The 15,208-nt window shown below is 45.1% G+C and overlaps 1 protein-coding gene across 3 annotated transcripts in view; it reads right to left on the minus strand.

Annotated features, from left to right (window-relative positions):
• Positions 1–561: 561 nt before the first annotated feature.
• RAB40B (RAB40B, member RAS oncogene family) overlaps positions 562–15,208 on the minus strand; it is a 74,958-nt gene continuing 60,311 nt past the window's right edge. For all 3 annotated transcript variants that reach the window (XM_006129606.3, XM_075903535.2, XM_089771975.1), the window contains 3 exons: positions 7,682–7,759; positions 5,850–6,072; positions 562–880 (listed from right to left, as the gene is read on the minus strand). In XM_006129606.3, the coding sequence (XP_006129668.1) occupies positions 609–880; positions 5,850–6,072; positions 7,682–7,759 (573 nt within the window). In that variant the 3' untranslated portion in view covers positions 562–608. The remainder of the gene's footprint in view (positions 881–5,849; positions 6,073–7,681; positions 7,760–15,208) is intronic.

Consider the following 15,208-nt stretch of genomic DNA (forward strand, 5'->3'; position numbering starts at 1 on the left):
TTCATACACTAAAGGGACAAAAACATGTTGTGCATAATATTCTATATATACATTTGCAGCTTAGTTAAATTAGTGCTTTGAGGTTACCAAGGAAGTTGTACAAAAAATAATCAGATCCACGACTGCAATATAGTACTAGAATGGCTCACTATTTGTAAAATGTACAATGTATTCAATACATTGCATTTAAAAAATATCTGCTTGAATCTACTCACGGACACACTAATTTTTGCCTATTTGCAAATAAAGTTTGCGATAAAACAGATTCTGATCTATTGAATTACACAAATCACTTCCAAGATCTCTTGTAATTAACCCAATAAAATGATAATAATTCCCTTTATAAAAACACACATCTCAAAACAAGGGCATTTTGCACATCAAAAATTCCAGTCCAAAAGTCTTAAGTGTCACATCCATTTCTGTTGCACTGAACACATCATTCATTCCAAAGCAGCATTATTATAGTGAGCAGACTCTAAAATAAGTCTTCTTTATTTCTGTCAATGTAGTGTGATACACAGAGCATGCTCAGCTATTCAACAGGACATCCTGTGTTCAAGGCTCCATGCGAAGAAAATCAACCGTGTTTTTCAGCCACATCAGGTTTAGGAAATTTTACAGCTGTTTCTTGTACAGTTTTTTGGTGGGCTCTGAGGGGGACGGATAATTTTAGCTTTCTTTAGGCTGTTCCTTTTGTTATTGTTGCTGGTAGTGAGTGAGTAGGAGCGTCCATGCATCATTCTGGCATTAAGGCCATTAGCCATAGAGAAAGATTTGAGATGGCTTCGTAAGGCAACCGGGAGAGGAAGCTTATCAACAAGATGCACAGGGGTGCAGGAAACTATAGCACGGCAGCAGAGATCTTGCAGGCTCAGTACTTAAAAAAAAAAAAAAAAAGTGTTATAATACATAGTATGATTTTTGTGAGCCACATGGTGGCAGCACACACTTTCATGTGTGTCCACAGTACTTTTTTAAACCAATCTTCTTACTTTCCCCCTCTTTATAGTTCATTATCCCTTCCTCCAGTACCAGATACTTGCTCATATAGGTTCAGTCCCCACCCAAACTTTCATTTGCTTCAATTAATTTGCTTGCAGAATTGTCCCCTCAGCCCTGCACAAAGTTGAACAGATCAATGATGATATTTTCAAAATCAAAGCAGTGATTTGAGAGCCTAAGTGCCATTTTCAAAAATTACTTTAGTTTTAATCTCATTGAAAGTCAAAGATTTTGAAAAATCTACTTAACACTCACAATGAACTCTAATTGTCCTACTTTCCATTCTGCTTAAAATATACAACAAACTTCAGCAAAAGACAATTTCAATTAATATTTTTCAAAAAAATGAATTAGCTGCATATTAATTGATCAGAACCATGAAAACATTTTACTTGGATAAATCTCTTGTTGGTATTTGGCAAGAAAAGAATGAATGTTGGAAATTACTAATATTTTTAATTCCCCCCTAATCCCAAATATTTCATGAGATTTAAAGCGAGGAAAGCCAGCATCTAGTAAAAACTCCTAAAAAGTAAGATGTTAAAGTCTTACACTTTACAATACAAAAAATATGCTACTGTAGGAAGTTGCTGCTATAGGCATTCATACATCTCCAAGCTTTTCTTTTGAGATTGGGATAATCTGGGATTTAGGAGCTGGTGCTCTTCTATGATATTTGGGATGTGCATTGCTTTTTCTCTTTTCTTTTTTTGTTAAAGGTTGTGAGTAATATTCTCATTTTGCTGCTTAAATGAATAAGGAGTGTGATACTACACAAATCAAAATAAACCTACACCAGCCTGTTAATCTAGTTTTTGGTAGGATAACTATTTAATGTAGGGAAATATAAAACTTCTTCAAAGCCAGTAAGTCCTTCTTAAAAACCAGTTACATTTTGCTACACTTTGTACCAAAATAATCCATCCAATTTTTATTCCAATTAAAAAATATGTTTCTAACAATTAGGTCAACTGAGTCCATTTAGAAAATCATTTGTTATTTGAACTCTATGATCCAGGTTTCATTAACCCTCTATTAGAGACATATATTAGAAACAGAAGGGCTACGTCTACACTGGCATGATTTTCCAGAAATGCTTTTAATGGAAAAGTTTTCCGTTAAAAGCATTTTCGGAAAAGCGCGTCTAGATTGGCACGGACGCTTTTCCTCAAAAGCAGTTTTTGCGGAAAAGCGTCCGTGGCCAATCTACATGCGCTTTTCCGCAAAAAAGCCCTGATCGCCATTTTCATGATCGGGGCTTTTTTGCGGAAAACAAATCTCTGCTGTCTACACTGGCCCTTTTGCACAAAAGTTTTTCGGAAAAAGACTTTTGCCCGAACAGGAGCAGCATAGTATTTCTGCAAAAGCACTGACAATGTTACATGAGATCGTCAGTGCTTTTGCAGAAATTCAAGCGGCCAATGTAGACAGCTGGCAAGTTTTTCCGCAAGAGCAGATGATTTTGCGGAAAAACTGGCCAGTCTAGATACAGCCAAGTTGTACAGTTGGTTGGTTGATATCCCTCACATAAAGTACAATCTGACCCCCCCCTCCCGCTCCCCCCCAAAAGGCATGAAAATCAGCCAGCCCATGCACCAAATCTGTGCTCTCTATTGCCCCACCAAAATTAGGAGGCCCATCTTGGCAAAACCATGCACTATATCCTGCACATTTCCAAGAGTCACTACCCTCAATACCCACAATAACAGAAGGGTTTTGATTGCCTTGGCTACCTGGATCACAACAGCCCACACTGTCAATTTACCCATTCACTAATTCCCAACTGAATGGTAGCTATCTAATGTTGCAAGCTTCCACAGGACTATTGCCACTTGCTTCTCAACTGCTAGAGCGGGTCTTATTCTGGTACTGCTGTGCTTCAGGGTGGGGGAAAGCAATTTGCAGAGTTCTATGAAAATGTCCATATGCATGCGAAAGTTTCCCAGCCACTGCTGATCATCCCATAGTTGCTAGTCTCACGCGGCACCAGAACTGACATTCTGCGATTTCAACAGGATTGAATGCCACCAGCATATGCTGATTGCTCCACTCAAGTGTTTCATACATGTCTGTGTCCATTACCCCCTCATATTCTTCTTCACTCTGGTGGCTCCTGGCTAGGCTCTGGACATATCACCGCATAAGGCGCAAGATGTTTGCAGCTGAATGGGGTCAATGTTTGCCCTGCTATGGTGTCTGCACAGATAACCAGAGGGAAAAGGATGCAAAAAAGACTGTTGGCCACTGCTTTCAAGCAGCATGGGAGGGAGGAGATGAGTACATTATTAGATGATGTCAACATGTACCCAGAACAATCCACTGCAGTTTTTGTCCTTGCAGTCATTGGGAGCCTAACCCAAAATGCAAAGGGGCAGCAGTAACTGTAGGATGGCTACCCACATTGTATTGCTGTAAAAATCAACAGTAGCCACCCTGGGGATGCACTACATAAGAACGGCCATACTGGGTCAGACCAATGGTCCATCTAGCCCAGTATACTGTCTGTCGACAGTGACCAATACCAGGAGGGAACGCATCAGGTAATCCTCACGTGATCCCTCCCCTGTCACCCATTTTCAGACATACAGAGGCGAGGGACACCATTCCTACCCATCCTGGCTAACAGCCATTAATGGACCTAACCTCCATGAATCTATCTAGCTCTTTTTTGAATCCTGTTAAAGTCCTAGCCTTCACCACATCCTTTGGCAAGGAGTTCCACAGGTTGACTGTGCACTGAGTGAAGAAAAACTTCCTTTTGTTTCTTTTAAACCTGCTGCCTATTAATTTCATTTGGTGACCCCGAGGGTATGTCTACACTACCCCCCTAGTTCGAACTATCTAGCCCGTGCCGCGTGTAGCCGCGCGGCACGGGGTTCGCACTAGCCGGCTTTTAAAAATGGCGGAGCCGGCTTTATGCTAATGAAGCCCGGGAAATTCAAATCCCGGGCTTCATTAGCAAGTTCGGTATGCATACATTACCCCCCTAGTTCGAACTAGGGGGGTAGTGTAGACATACCCCTACTTCTTATATTGTGGGAATAAGCAAATAACTTTTCCTTATTCACTTTTTTCACACCAGTCAAGATTTTATAGATCTCTAACATATCCCCCTTTAGTCTCCTCTCTTCTAAGGTGAAAAGTACAAGTCTTTTTCATCTCTCTTCATATGGGACCCGTTCAAAACCCCTAATAATTTCTGTTGCCCTTCTCTGAACCTTCAACTATGTTGAACTATTGTGCATAGTGGGGATATGTACCTTTGACTTTACAGGCAGTCCCCGACTTACGCGGATCCGACCTATGTCGGATCCGCAGATACGAACGGGGCTGCCACAGAGTACACGGACTGCGGGAACTCGCGGTCCTGCCGCCCGTGTACTCTGGGGCTTTCTCTGCGTCTCCCTGGTCTGCAGACCAGGAAGACGCAGAGCAAAGCCGCGGAGGGGCTCGGGCAGCGGGGCAGCCCCGCTGCCCGAGCCCCCCCCCCCCCCCCCCGAGGCTTTGCAAAACCGCGGGGAAGCCGGCAGCGGAGCAGTCCAGGCGCGTCTGGGCTGCCTCGCTGCCCTCCCCCCCCCTCCCCCTCCCGAGGCTTTGCAAAACCGCGGGGAAGCCGGCAGCGGAGCAGTCCAGGCGCGTCTGGGCTGCCTCGCTGCCCGAGCCCCCCCGCGGCTTTGCAAAGCTGTGGGGAGGCTCAGGCAGCAGGGCACCCCAGGCACGCCTGGGCTGCTCCGCTGTCGGCTTCCCCAAGGCTTTGCAAAGCCGCGGGGGAAGCCGGCAGCGGGACAGCCCAGACGCCCCGCGGCTGTCCCGCTGCCGGCGTCCTCAGAGGCTTTGCTCTCCGTCTCCCTGGTCTGCTGGTCTCCAGCAGACCAGGGAGACGGGGAGCAAAGCCGCGGAGGACCCAGGCGGTGGGACCGCGGTGCGTCTCGGTCGGCCGCCCGTGTCTTCCTGGTCTGCTGGGGTGGGGGGTGGGGGCGCAGCTAGTACACCCCCCCCACCCAGCAGACTAGGCTTTTCTCCGGACGCCTGTGGCAGAGCAGCTGGGGTGCTGCCGGTTGGTCCCGCAGCACCGCTCTGGGCGCTACTGGTCCAACCCAGCAGCACCCCAGCTGCTCTTGTCCTGATTCAGCCGCTGCTGGTCAGTTTCAGCTGGCTGAATCAGGACGCCTGGGGCAGAGCAGATGGGGTGCTGCTGGGTTGGTCCAGTAGTGCCGAGGAGCTGCACTACTGGAGCAACCCAGCAGCACCCCAGCTGCTCTGTCCCAGGCGTCCCCAAGTCAGCCACTGCTGAAACTGACCAGCGCTGACTACAGGAAGCCCGAGGCAGAGTTGCTCTCCCCTGGCTTCCTGGAATCAGCTGCTGATCAGTTTCAGCAGCAGCTGACTTGGGGACGCTTGGGGTTCTTAAGTTGATTGTGTATGTAAGTCAGAGCTGGCGGTCAGTTTCAGCAGCGGCTGAATCTGAACGCCAGTTCCGACTTACATACAAATTCAACTTAAGAACAAACCTACAGTCCCTATCTTGTATGTAACCCGGGGACTGCCTGTTTGGGTGCTAAAAAATCAACAAACAAAAAAGTCTCAATCTTTTTAAAGTTCTATTCACCTTGTTTCACTGTCAGCATGTGTCATTGGAGGAAAGACCAGCTAATAAGATTATTAGCACGTCTGGTCTCTTTACACTTTTATTTAACAAAAATAAATTAATAAAGCATGTAAACTACATATCTCAATATTATTAGCTTTTCATTATTACTTTTAATGCTTTTAGAGATTCAGTATGACAGTTCTAAGAGTGATGAACAAGCATGAACATATATATATAATCTATTTTTGCCTACCCTTGTTTGGCCTCCAGAGCCGGTCCATCCCGTGTCTCATTAACACTATCCTTGCCAGCTCAGTAAAAGACTCTGTGATGTTGAAGTTGCAAAGAGGGCTAACTTCAAAAAAAGTCATGCCTAATCGCTCAGCATAGGCTTGTGCTTGTTCAGTAGAGACTTGACGCTTGAAGGCTAAATGAAGGCGGTTTCCAACCAGGATTTTAGGCACACCAGGAGCATGCTGAGTGAAGAGAAACAATAACAGATTAGTGTTCTAACCCTTCTCTCCACCCTCCAACAAAATACTGTAAGCTTTTTACAATGATTCAGAAACCATGCTCTATTTATGAAGCGTGGCAAGTGGCAAAAGAATGTATGACATGATGGAAAAGGAAGCATCCTCATATCTATAAGAGACAAGGTTGAAATGAGAAATGAAGGGATTATGCTTAGTTTTTGGGAAATGGGGCAGCTGTTATTTCCTCCTATCTATCAAAACCATCTTTTTCCAAAGCTTCCTCATTCAGTTTATTATAGAATACAACATTATACACTTTCAGTTATGCTGCTTCTTTAAAAGCTTAAGTTCTGTACACTCATGGCTAACTTCAGGGCAGAATTATTTGAGGGATATGTCAACACTGCACAGAGGAGGTATGATTTAAGCACATGTAAACATACCCAAGATAGTTTTAATCTATCTAGCTTGGGTACTAAAGCCATGAAGCTTCTTCATGCCCACCTGAGACCCTGGGCAATTAATCAGTTGATGACCTGCACTGAAGCTTATGCTCACGTAGTTCCATTACTCTCAGTACTTGAGCTACCTATCTTAAAGCTAGCTCAGATTAGTGACTTTTTAAAATCAAGCATGCAATTCTACACTTGCATGTAAAATGGCAACCTCCATGTGGGGCTTGACTTTGCATGAACGGTGTGTGCAAGGTCATGATGTGCAGAAGATGCAATCCTGTTCTACAACGTGTGCATTTGAGGACCAGACATAATCATCCTTTGGGCATACTAGGTCCTGGGGCATGCAATGCATGCCCTGCATACACAGATAGCACATCACTGGTTCAGATATATCAGATTAGATATTTTTCTAAAAGATACGCTCTAGTTCAAACAGAAATTAATGCAGGGAAGTTCTATGATGTGTGTTATGCAGGAGATAAAATTAGACGATCAAAGTGATCCCTTCTGGACTTACAATATGTAACTAAAAAAGAGGAGTGCTGACTAATAGCATTATTATTACAGTATCAAAATCCCGCATCACTTCTGTAGGATCTTTTAAGTCCCTTTTCCTCTTTTACAGAACACATATTTTCATACTACACAGATAAACTGCTTTAAATTGAAGACACTTTGTATTATGAGAGAAGTAGTCACTTTCATTCACACCTCCAGTGTAAATATAGTTTGAGATCTTTGGATTAACAGCACTATAAAAAGTGGTTAAGGCTTTATAAAGAGTGACTTAAGCCTCATAAATCCACATATAAGGTGGGAAAACATATTTTTCATAAGAGAAAATTGAGTCAGAGGCAAAGTGATTTTCATAAGTAACACAGCAAGTCTGTGGCAAAATGGTTTCTGAACCTAGGAATCTTGATCTCCATGTTCATGTTCTTCAGTTAGAATCTATAATTTTTTAAGTAAGTGGCCAGTTCACTGTTTCAGTCTACAAGTATTATAAAAATATATGATTGTCATCTCTGATTCCTGTAATGAATTCTGATTGCAGTTACATAGCATAAACAGGTACGTGGAGAACAAAACTAGTAAAACGCATGCTTAATCACTAGTCTTATTGCACATAAGTGACATTCTAGAATTCACCTTACCTCATCTATCTCCTTTATCCATCGATCAATGCCATCAAATGACCAACGATTTGTAATATCATATACCAGTATCACCCCCTACGTAAAAGAATGTTAACATGAATTTTGTTTAATATACAAAATGCATAACAGAGAGTACTGCCTTACCCTATCACCATTCTATTATCTGTGTTAGGATTATGGGGTTTACAATCCTGCCAGATACTGCTTGCCTCTAAGTGGAGTGGAATGAATCTCACAGCATCTTACAGAATCAGCACCTTCATCTCAATCTAGAACTGGATGGGAAGAGAGGATGGAAAGCACTCAACATCTTGCAGGATCAAGCCCAAATTTAGTAGTTTGTGGTCTATGATACTGTAAAATTAAATATGAACATGTCTGTGTGATTTATACATCACAAATCACTCAGGGTATGTCTACACTACCACCCTAGTTCGAACTAGGGTGGTTAATGTAGTCAATCGAAGTTGCAAATGAAGCCTGGGATTTAAATATCCCGGGCTTCATTTGAATCTTGCCGGGCGCCGCCATTTTTAAAACCCCGGTAGTTCGGACTCCGTGCCCGCAGCTACACGCGGCACGGAGTAGGTAGTTCGAATTAGGCTTTCTAATTAGCCTAATTCGAACTACCTACTCCGTGCCGCGTGTAGCCACGGGCACGGAGTCCGAACTACCGGGGATTTAAAAATGGCGGTGCCCGGCAAGATGCAAATGAAGCCCGGGATATTTAAATCCCAGGCTTCATTTGCAACTTGATTGACTACATTAACCACCCTAGTTCGAACTAGGGTGGTAGTGTAGACATACCCTCAGACATACTGCTTCCAGTAACACTGTAGCATTCAATAATTAAGGGCCCCAAATTCTATGGAGATTCAAATATCTCACTACCAGAAGTAACCAATGTACATTATCACTGTTTACAGCAATACTTTTAGGAGCCTACTCGATGTTTTCAATCTGAAACTAATGAATTGATGTGTCAGAATGCACAAACACCTGAGGAGGCTGTGATGATAAACTGCATTTAAAATATCCAGAGTTCAGGATCTTGACCAAAGAAAGAAAGGAAAACAGCAGAATACAGACCCTGGACTTCAGAAAAGCAGACTTTGACTCCCTCAGGGAACTGTTGGGCAGGATCCCTTGGGACACTAACATGAGGGGGAAAGGAGTCCAGGAGAGCTGGCTGTATTTTAAAGAAGCCTTACTGAAGGTGCAGAAACCATCCCAATGTTCAGTAAGAAAAGCAAATATGGTATGTGACCAGTGTGGGTTAACAGTGAAATCTTTGGTGATCTTAGGGTTAGGGCGATCTTTGGATTAACAGCACTATGGATTAACAGCACTATCAAAGTGGTTAAGGCTTTATAAAGAGTGACTTAATCCTCATAAATCCACATACGAGGTGGGAAAACATTTTTTTCATAAGAGAAAATTGAATCAGAGGTAAAGTGATTTGCTTTAAGTAACACAGCAAGTCTGTGGCAAAATGTTTACTGAACCTAGGAATCTTGATCTCCATGTTCATCTTCTTCAGTTAGAATCTATGCTTTTTTAAGTAAGTTGAAACACAAAAAGGAAGCTTACAATAAGTGGAAACTTAGACAGATGACTAGGGAAGAGAATAAATATATTGCTCAAACATTCAGGGGTATAATCAGGAAAGCCAAACTGGAATTGCAGCTAGCAAGGGATATGAAAGGTAACAAGAAAGGAGAGTGGTCAGGGAAGGGGTGGGACCCTTCACAGAATCATAGAATCTGCTAAAAGCAGGACCAATCCCAATGAAATCATCCCAGCCAGGGCTTTGTCAAGCTGGGATTTAAAAACCTCTAGGGATGGAGATTGTGCCACCTCCCTAGATAACCCATTCCAAAAGAGGATGGAGAGAGGCTGTTCTCAGTGGTGACAGATGACAGAAGGAGGAGCAATGGCCTAAAGTTGCAATGGGAGAGGTCTAGGTTGGATATTAGGAAACACTATTTCACTAGGAGGGTGGTGAAGCACTGGAATGGGTGGGGTGGGAGTAGAGGGATCTTGGCTCCCATGGGGGCCGAGCTAGGGATGTTAAGAAGTGGGTATTTCACTAATCGTGTAATTGATAGAATTTTTATCGATTACACAATTAGTCGATAAGGGAAGGCATTCAGCCCTGGCTTGCACCAGGTTCGGGAACTACCTCTGCTGCAGCTCTGCAGTTTAAATGTAGTAAGAGCCAGGTGGGCAGGGCTTGCTCAGGTTCCGGCTTCTGCCAGATCCAGCAGCCCCTGTCCGTGGGGGTCCCAGCACGGAGCTGGAATTCCCCTGTAGACAGGGGCTGCTCCCAGAACAGCCTCTGCCTGCAGCAAGCCCAGGCCTGCTGCAGACAGAGGCTGCTTTGCAGCAGCCTTCCCTTGCTCCCCTCCAACGCTTCCTCCCCCACATGCAAACAATACTGTGGACACTTTGTTGGCATTAGTTGCAAACAAGTCCACTGTTGGAAAACCCCAATGAGTGAACTCTTGTAGGAGAATGTTAGAGTCTATCTCCCATTCGTGATTGGAATTGACGTTCCTGTTTAGATTGTCTGCAGATGCATTGTCTTTGCCTAGTAGACAGGAAGCCTGAAGGTGTATGCTATGTGGAATGCACCACCTCCAAAGCCAAACAGCTTCCATCCATAGGCAGTAGGATCTGGCTCCTCCCTGGAAATTTATGTAATACATGGTTATCTGATTGTAAATATCTGAACCATGTTGTTACATATAAGGTGAAGAATGTGCTGGCATGCATAAAACACAGCTCTCAGTTCTAGTATGTTTCTGTGCAGGTTGGATTCATCCAGAGACCACCACACCTGTGCCTTGAGGTTGCCTGTGTGCGTTCCTCAGTCGAGTAGAGATGCATCCGTTATAATGGTTATGGACGGTGGCTGTTTGTGGAAAGGTAGTCCAGCGCACATATTTCTTGGGTGTATCCACCAATCTAGGGATTGTTTGACCCTGATCAGGATTGAGGTAAGTTTGTTGATATTGTGGAAATACAGCCTGTAAACAGTTCTCGGCCATAGTTGCATGGGTCTTATATTCAATCTGGCATGCTGTACTATGGAAGTAGCTGCTGCCATGTGCCCTAGCAAATGGAGACAAGTTCTTACAGAGACTTGTGGGCTGGACTGAACGAATGTCACGAGATCTTATATGACTTTGAAACTCTGCTGTGGGAAAGAGGCCACAGCTGCTATACAGTTGAGAGGAGCTCCTATGAATTTTATTTTTTGAGCTAGTTTGAATTTGCATTTGTGTAAGTTTATCTGTAGACGCAGAGTCTGGAATAGTGACCTGGTCAGGGCAGCCACCTCTTCCGCTTTGTGATCTGTGTGTGCTCTTACCGGGCAATCACCAAGATACGGGAATATCTGTCTATGGAGGTGAGCGGTGACAACAGTGAGCACCTTGGAAAATACCCTTGGAGCCATGAAGCATCCAAAGCAAAGTACAGTGTACTGAAAGTGCGCATTGTGTACTGTGAATCCGAGGTACTTCCTATGTGCCGGGTAAATGGACATGTAGAAGTAAGCATCCCGGAGGTCGAGGGTCAATAACTAGTTTCTTTTGTGTAAGGCAGAGTTCATTGTAGATAGAGTGACCATCCTGAACTGTTGTGGTCATATGTAATGGTTGAGCCTTCTCAGGTCGAGGATTAGTCTCCATCCTCCAGACTTTCTTGTAGTGAGGAAGCAATGGGGGTAAAACCCTTTGCCTCTGTAGTGCTGAGATATGGGTTCTGTGGCTCCCTGTTGAAGCAGGTGGTTGAGCTCCTGGAGGAGGATGCTCTTGTGAGATGGATCCCTGAACAGGGATGGGGAGGGAGGGTGGGAAGAAGGGATTGACGAAAAGGGGATACAGTATTCATTCTTTATGACGTCCAGTACCCATCTATCCATCATGATGGTGGATCACTGTGGCTACATCTAGATTGCATCCCTTTTTTGGAAAAGGGAGGCAAATTAGATGTATCGCAATTGCTAATGAAGCGGAGATTTAAATCTCCCCCGCTTCACTAGCATAAAAATGGCTGCTGCTTTTTTTCGGCATGGAGCTTTGCCGGAAAAAAGCACCAGTCTAGACGCGGATCTTTCGGAAAATAAAGCCTTTTCCGAAAGATCCAAGGGATAAGGGATCTTTCGGAAAAGGCTTTATTTTCCAAAAGATCCGCGTCTAGACTGGCGTTTTTCCAGCAAAGCTCCATGCCAAAAAAAGCGGCAGCCATTTTTATGCTAATGAAGCGGGGGAGATGTAAATCCCCGCTTCATTAGCAATTGCGATATGTCTAATTGGCCTCCCTTTTCCGAAAAGGGATGCAATCTAGACGTAGCCTGTGAGTAGAAGGGTGCAAGACATCTTTGGAATACCGGGTGTACATCTGGTTGCCTTAAATAGAGTTGTGTTACCTGACCCTTGACCTGAACTTCAAGATGTTTGTCTCAAAGTTGAAGGTTGAGACGTGGAGGGTTGGTGAAACCTCTGTCTACACCTGTTTTGGCACTGTCTTCTTTTGGCCTCATATTGTCTTTGAGGCTGGTTAAAAGGCGTTGGTTTGTATTGTTGGTGTGAAGTACTTTTCCTGTTTTCTTTTTGTTACAGGGACACAAATGCCCAGTGTTTCTAGAGAGTCACGCAAATCTTTAAGGGAATGGAGGGAGGCATCCATTGTGTCAGTGAAGAGCTTTGATCCCTGGAACAGAATATCTTCCACTGCAGCCTGAACTTCAGAGGGAAACCCAGACGGGGAACCAGGAAGCTCTCCTCATCATGACTGCTGTGGCGATGGAGCGGGATGCAGTGTTGGAAGCATCCAGGGCTGCTTGGAGAGTGGTGCAAGATATCAGAGCGCCCTTTATGTTAGCTTTAAATTGTTCCCTCTTTGTATCTAGGAGACTCTCAATAAACTGTGATAGATGTTCAAAAATGTGGTGTGTGTATTTTGCGAGCAGAGCCATGTAGTTTGCAATCCTTAATTGAAGGAATGCAGAGGAATAAGCCTTCCTGCCCATGATATCCAGGCATTTCCACTTTGTCATAGAAGGTGGTTCTAGCTGTGTTCTGTTTCCCCCTTTGGTTAACCACATCAACCACTAAGGGGTTTGGGGATGGATGAGAAAATAGAAAATCAGCACCCTGTGGTGCTACATAGTATTTTTGGTCTGATCTCTTACAGATCAGTGGGACAGTGGCGGATGTCTGCCAGATCACTTTCACAGGGCTGGGTCCATAGAGAGTGCTAATTTAGCTGAAGGAGAAGCATGAAGGATGCTGGTCAATTTGTTCTGGGTCTCAGGAAGATTCACTAGACGCGGTGGTTCCCAAACTTTTTGGCATCACGCCACCTTTTTTATTTTTGAGAAACCCTCATGCCCCTCCTCCCAAAAAAATAGCAGCAAAACTTGGGGTGGGATTGACAGGGGTGTGTGTGGCTGGGTCGCCTTGCACCTCCCCTGGAATTTATTCATGCCCCTCAGGGGGGCACACCCTCTAGTTTGGGAACCCATGAGACTTCCAGCACATCTGCCACCCTCTTATAGAGTTATTGGAATGATTTGAAGTCAACTCCAGCTGTGGGTGGAGAGGCATCAGCGTGTCATCCAGCGGCGAAGATGAGATGTGTGGATGGTGTTGAAGAGGCAGAAATCACCTCTTCGCTAGAGCATGATTCCTGATCATCTTGGTATGCTGACCTGTCAAGGGAGAGTACAGAAATAGCCCAAAATGGGGTCAACAGCAGCACCTGAGGTTGTGGCTGCTATTATTGCTGAGCCAAGTAAAGGGCTCAAGGATTCCAGTAGGGCCAGTTGGCAGGCAGGTGGCACTTGCTGCTGTTTCGGAGAAGAATGCCTCGGAGTATGGGTACCGACTCTAGGCTCTTCGTCCTCGTTGCTGGAAAGCAGAGGTACCGATCCTGCAGGTGTAGAGAGACTGAACCTGCTTGATGTAGGTGTACCGTCAGTACCAAAGAGTGAAGTTGTCGGTATGGAGGTTACATGCCACTCCTCAGCTGTAGTAAAATGCTGTGGTACTAAGGTTATCGGTGCCAGAGGCAGTGCCAAGGCTGATGCCCCTGGACTCTGCAGTGCCATCGGCGCTGTGTGTTTATGCTTTTTCGGTGCCGGAGTCAGCATGGGTGTCGATGGAGCTGAAGAGGATCTTGGCTTCTTCAGAACCAAAGACACATCAGAGGGTGCCGATGGTGCAGACTTGGACTTTGCCTTTGTCGGCACCAAGGATGGGTCCAATGGTGCCGGTGGCATCGACTTGGACTTATTCTTTTCAGGCCCCTGGGAACCCATCTTAGCAAGATCTTTCGACCCTCAAGACCCATCGGTGCTTGATGGTACCAGTACCTCTCTTCCCATGCCTTAGTGCGGGTGCTGTAGACATCTTTGGTGTTTGACCCTGTTTTTCTGAAGGGAATTCACCTCTGGCTGCTGAATGGACTCTTTTCCTCGACTATTGGTCAGAGGCAGAGTCTTTGGCACCTGAGCCCGAAAGAGCAGTCTTCTCAGATATCGCCACAGAGGAGAGTTGCCTTGGTGATGTTGAGTGCTCTGGGTCTGAAGCTGGCTGCACCATGTTTTCAAGCAAGAGAAGTTTCAGTTGTAGTTCTCTTGCCTTCCTCGTGTGAGTGGTTAGTTGTTTGTAGTGCTGGCACTGGGCGACAATGTGTGCTTGGCCCAGGCACCGGACACACTGTGAGTGCCCACTGAACATGGGGATTGAAAGCCTGCAAGACAGGCAAAGTTTAAAACCAGGGGAACCAGGCATCCCAGGGAAGGAAGACGGACAAGTAGAAAAAAGGGCCGTAACGATCAAAGAAAAAAAGTTGTGTTTTTTTAAACTAACTAACAATAATGATTAACTATTTATCCATGAAAAACTATAACAATACTACTCTAAGTAAATCTAACTAACAATTTTAAGAACAAATTTTTGAAAAAGTTGGAGGTAGCTATCAGTTCCATCAGTTGGCAGAGAAGGAACTGAAGGGACAGTTGGCTGCACATGCAAAGTAGCTACACCGGCACGTGCTGGCTGCTCCGTGTGCACAGCCTACCAAGGGCACTGCTACCTAAAATCTCTGACTAGAGAGACAGTGGTGCCCCAGAGACCTAAGGTGGAGCATTCACAGAGACACTCTTCGAAGAAGAGCTGAAAGTACTAGTCCCTAGTGCTTGAGCTAAAGGGGGAATTATTTTGGGCATTAACAGATTGTTGTAGTTATTGGGGTCTCCTGGGAGGACTAAGATTGTGCACCAAGCCACTGTGTTCCCCTCCCCCGGACAGCCAGGCAGCCAACACCAGCTGCCCTAGGCATGCAGTTGGCTCCAGCGTTGGGAAGGCAGGATGAGGAATGCCCTGAAGTTAGGGAGGTGGAGTGAGTTCTGGAGTGGCCGAGGGGACAGGGCATTTGCCTGGGGGAGGACTCGAGTCCCTGCCCCCTGCCCACCATGGGAGCATCCAGACAGCCAATACTGGCTGCCCCAGG

This window comes from Pelodiscus sinensis, chromosome 20 (assembly GCF_052426305.1).
Source record: "Pelodiscus sinensis isolate ZL-2025 chromosome 20, ASM5242630v1, whole genome shotgun sequence".
In the NCBI taxonomy this organism is placed as follows: Eukaryota; Metazoa; Chordata; order Testudines; family Trionychidae; genus Pelodiscus; species Pelodiscus sinensis.